This window comes from Periplaneta americana, chromosome 11 (assembly GCF_040183065.1).
Source record: "Periplaneta americana isolate PAMFEO1 chromosome 11, P.americana_PAMFEO1_priV1, whole genome shotgun sequence".
NCBI lineage: Eukaryota > Metazoa > Arthropoda > Insecta > Blattodea > Blattidae > Periplaneta > Periplaneta americana.
This window is the reverse complement of record NC_091127.1, coordinates 144,307,006-144,310,613: the sequence shown is the minus strand read 5'-3', so window position 1 is coordinate 144,310,613 and position 3,608 is coordinate 144,307,006. Positions and strand designations below refer to the sequence as shown.

General features: G+C 41.4%; 1 protein-coding gene across 1 annotated transcript; it reads right to left on the bottom strand.

Moving 5' to 3' along the window:
• Positions 1–780: 780 nt before the first annotated feature.
• Positions 781–1,495, bottom strand: LOC138709397 (larval cuticle protein A2B-like). Its single transcript, XM_069840137.1, has one exon. It carries the CDS (start codon positions 1,438–1,440, stop codon positions 784–786), a length of 657 nt encoding a protein of 218 aa, XP_069696238.1. The 5' UTR covers positions 1,441–1,495; the 3' UTR covers positions 781–783.
• Positions 1,496–3,608: the final 2,113 nt, after the last annotated feature.

Genomic DNA, 3,608 nt, shown 5'->3' with positions numbered 1-3,608 from the left:
GAATTTGTTTTACAATTAATAATAATCAGCTGGGGAAATCTATGAGACAAATTACTATTAAGTAATTAATAAGTTAATAATTTGTCGTAACATATTATTGCCACAAGGCCTTCAGAAAGATGTCAGGGAACCGCTGTGTAACTTACAGTACATTGTTTTATACTTGGAAACTTGTACCCAGAATATTTTTTTAAAATTAAAATTGCAATTTCGAAATTCATATTAGTTCCATCAACTCAAGGGATGGTTTTCTATTCTCTCTCTTCTTTTATATAATCGTGAAAACTTAAAATCTGCCCAAACTCACATCATCCTTCCTATAAGACTAAACGTAAGTATTGTATATGACGGAAAATACTGTCCCTCTTTGGTAAATCTAAAATCTGGCAACCCTGGTCGGGAGGCTGGAGGGAAAAATAACTTTGGGGAGTTCGAGATGTAGATGGGAGGATAATATTAAAATGGATTTAAGGTAAGTGGGATATGATGGTAGGGACTAGACTATTTGCTCACGATAGAGACCGATGGCGGGCTTATGTGAGGACGGCAATGAACCTCCAGTTTCTCTCAAAGCCATTTGTCAGTATAATTTCGTTTTCTGAGGAGGTATGAGCTTTGACAGTTATCATTGTCGTGCTACAATTGTATGAAGAGTGAGGAAAAGTGTGTGAAACTTCTGAACTCCCATTTGTTATGAGGGGTTTTACAAAATACACTTACAATTTTTTAAGTGTTTATTTTTAATTATTATTAACAAATACATTAAATAAATATAATAATCAATTAACCATAATAGGGCCTAGCTCCATAACCGTAGCCGGCGCCATATGCCAGACCATGTCCGTAACCAAGACCAGCGCCATAAGCCAGACCTCGTCCATAACCCAGCCCCGCTCCGTAGGCAAGACCGCGTCCATAACCCAGACCGGCTCCGTAGGCAAGACCTCCGTAAGCGGGGGCGGCAACAGCAGCCACGGGGGCAGCAACTCTAGCAACTGGAGCAGCCACATGAGCGACGGAAGCGGCGACAGCAACGGGAGCTGCGACCTTAGCGACAGGAGCGGCAACCACAGCGGGTTCACGGTGAACGACGGCGTTGAATCCGTTCAGAGGGTCAGCAGTGTACTCGACGGTGCGGCGGGTGCCGTCGGGCTCCACCAGGCTGTAGCTGCCCTGCACAACATCTCCGCTGCGGCTCTCCTGTTGTCCCTTGGAATCTCCTGTCAGGGCGTCCTGGATGTCGTAAGCGTAGCTGTACTGAGGGTTGGGGTCGTAGTCGGTGTCCACTGCCGCAGGGGCGGCTACGGCCACTGGGGCGTGCGCCACGGCAGGAGCAGCGTATGCTACAGGAGCTGCAGGAGCCACAACGGCGGGAGCACCTAGAAGTCCAGCTCTAGCAACAGCCACGACGGCAGCGAATAGGAGAACTTTAAATGCCATGGTGGAGCTTTCCTGTGTTATGCTATGCTGCGATGTGTGTAGATAGTACGGTGTGCCTTGCTTTTATACAATACTTTGCTGGAAACGGGCCACACAAGTTCCAGTCTGACTGGATCAGGATGCATCGCGTTACAATGTTATCGAACTGGTCAGCTGCATACTTGCATAAATACGAGTTTGACTTGTATCAGGAATAAATATCTTCTTGCAGAAAAAATTGTATCGACAGTAATGACGTGCAATTTAGGAATTGTGCAAATACCATTGTGAAAGTAAGTAGGCCTAGTAGCTATGGTGAAATGGAAAGCATGATTGAGAGTTTAGTTCCTAATAGCAGCGATGAGAGCAAAGTTTTTCATTACTTGCTACATCTTAATCTATCTCTCTCTTCGTATCAAACTATTATGCTATCGATGTCTTCTTCCGCTGCTCTGCCATTGAAATTCTTCATATTTAGTATTTCCTCTGTTTTGTATACATTCTTTATTTCATTTACAGAGTGAACCAGCCAAGGCTAGACTCCTAACTGCACTCACGGCGGCTGATTCATACGTAACGACGCTACCACATGCAGAGGATTCTTCCGCGATTTTGCAGATAGTATTGCGTAATTATATACTTACCGAATTCACAATTGATGTTCGAAATGACGTCCTTGTGATATCTGATAAACTGCACAACTCCTGGAGACATGTCCAGCAACTCGCCGCAGTTCGTTCTCCGAAATGGCTAGAATTTGTCATGTACGAATCCTTCGTGAAAACGGTGTGAATTTTCACTGTCCCAGTAACGACTGTTTTGAGTGTTCACATAACCACTGAGGTGGAACCATGCTTCGTTACTATAAAACTTAGGGTGGGGTCAAGTAGTCCATCATACACTGATTGTTGTACATGCAAAATCTAAGTGTCCTCTGATGATCGGGTTCCATTAAACTCTGGAACTACACGAATTTTTAAGGTATTAATTTTAATTGTTTCGTACCTCTTATCGCTGAAGACTGTGGCACACCTAACTCCTGAGCTACACGGCGGGATGATGTCGTAGGACTTCTCTCTAGTCGGTGGCCAATTTCATCTAACATTTCCTCACAGAGAACACACTTCACACATTTTCGTTTCCTATACAGTTGTACGAAATTTAACTAAATTGTAAATCATTAGAAGGCTCTGGCGAATCAGGGAATAACTGACCGAAGTTTGTTACAAATGTTCTCCAAGATTCGTATTTCACGAAGTTGTCGTAAATAAACACTCGTTGTTCAAGGCTATATTTCATGATGACACACTACTGCACTCTAAATTTACGGTATACAACTGCACCCTCACTGTGTGAACTTGTTAAGTAATTAAACACGAGACGTACGCCAATAAGAGGTCTGATCACTGCGATGGCTCAGCAGTTACTACGCATACGACTTTCCACTGACTCCGGTCTAGTCCTGGCTGACTCACTCTGTACTTCTTCTTTCAGCTTAATCCAGAAATTATTTGTATATTTTGAAATACTGGAGTGCACATACGTACAATATAATACACATTTCACTTTTTTGTTGCAATCTAGTAACTATATCCAAGTCATTTCCTCTAATTTTGACTTAATTTATACTACTTTATCTGTTAGTTCTCTATTGACTAAAAGAGCTATTTTCCCTGTTTTGTTATTGTCTTTCCGAAGTAGGCCCTAAATAAAATATTTTATTACTATTTTTTATTATTAACATTCATCCAGATTTCTGCTAACCATATAATATCATGTTTATTCAATAATCTGTTCAGGTCTTTATTATTAATTCCATTCAGAATCCCTTCGATATTAATAAAACAACATTTCAATGCTCCCTCATTGCCCAGCTTCACACCCTTGAATTCGTAACTTTGGTAGCGTTCCTATCTGCTTCGGGGCAACATCGTCTTATTAAAATGAAGTGTCTTGCTTTTGTTACGATTCCTGAGCATTACGAATGACTTATACTGAGCCAATTTTCCCCCGAAAACTCTGGTGAAATACATCGAAAGAGCTTACTTAGCGAAAATAAACTCGGATTTGTGGTACCTTGAAACACTTAATTTTGTAAACATATACATAGATTTTATTTAAAGCATTCGAGTACAGAGTTCACAAACAGAACTTTTTAACAATGTTTCATTTAGTAACACAGCCCAATG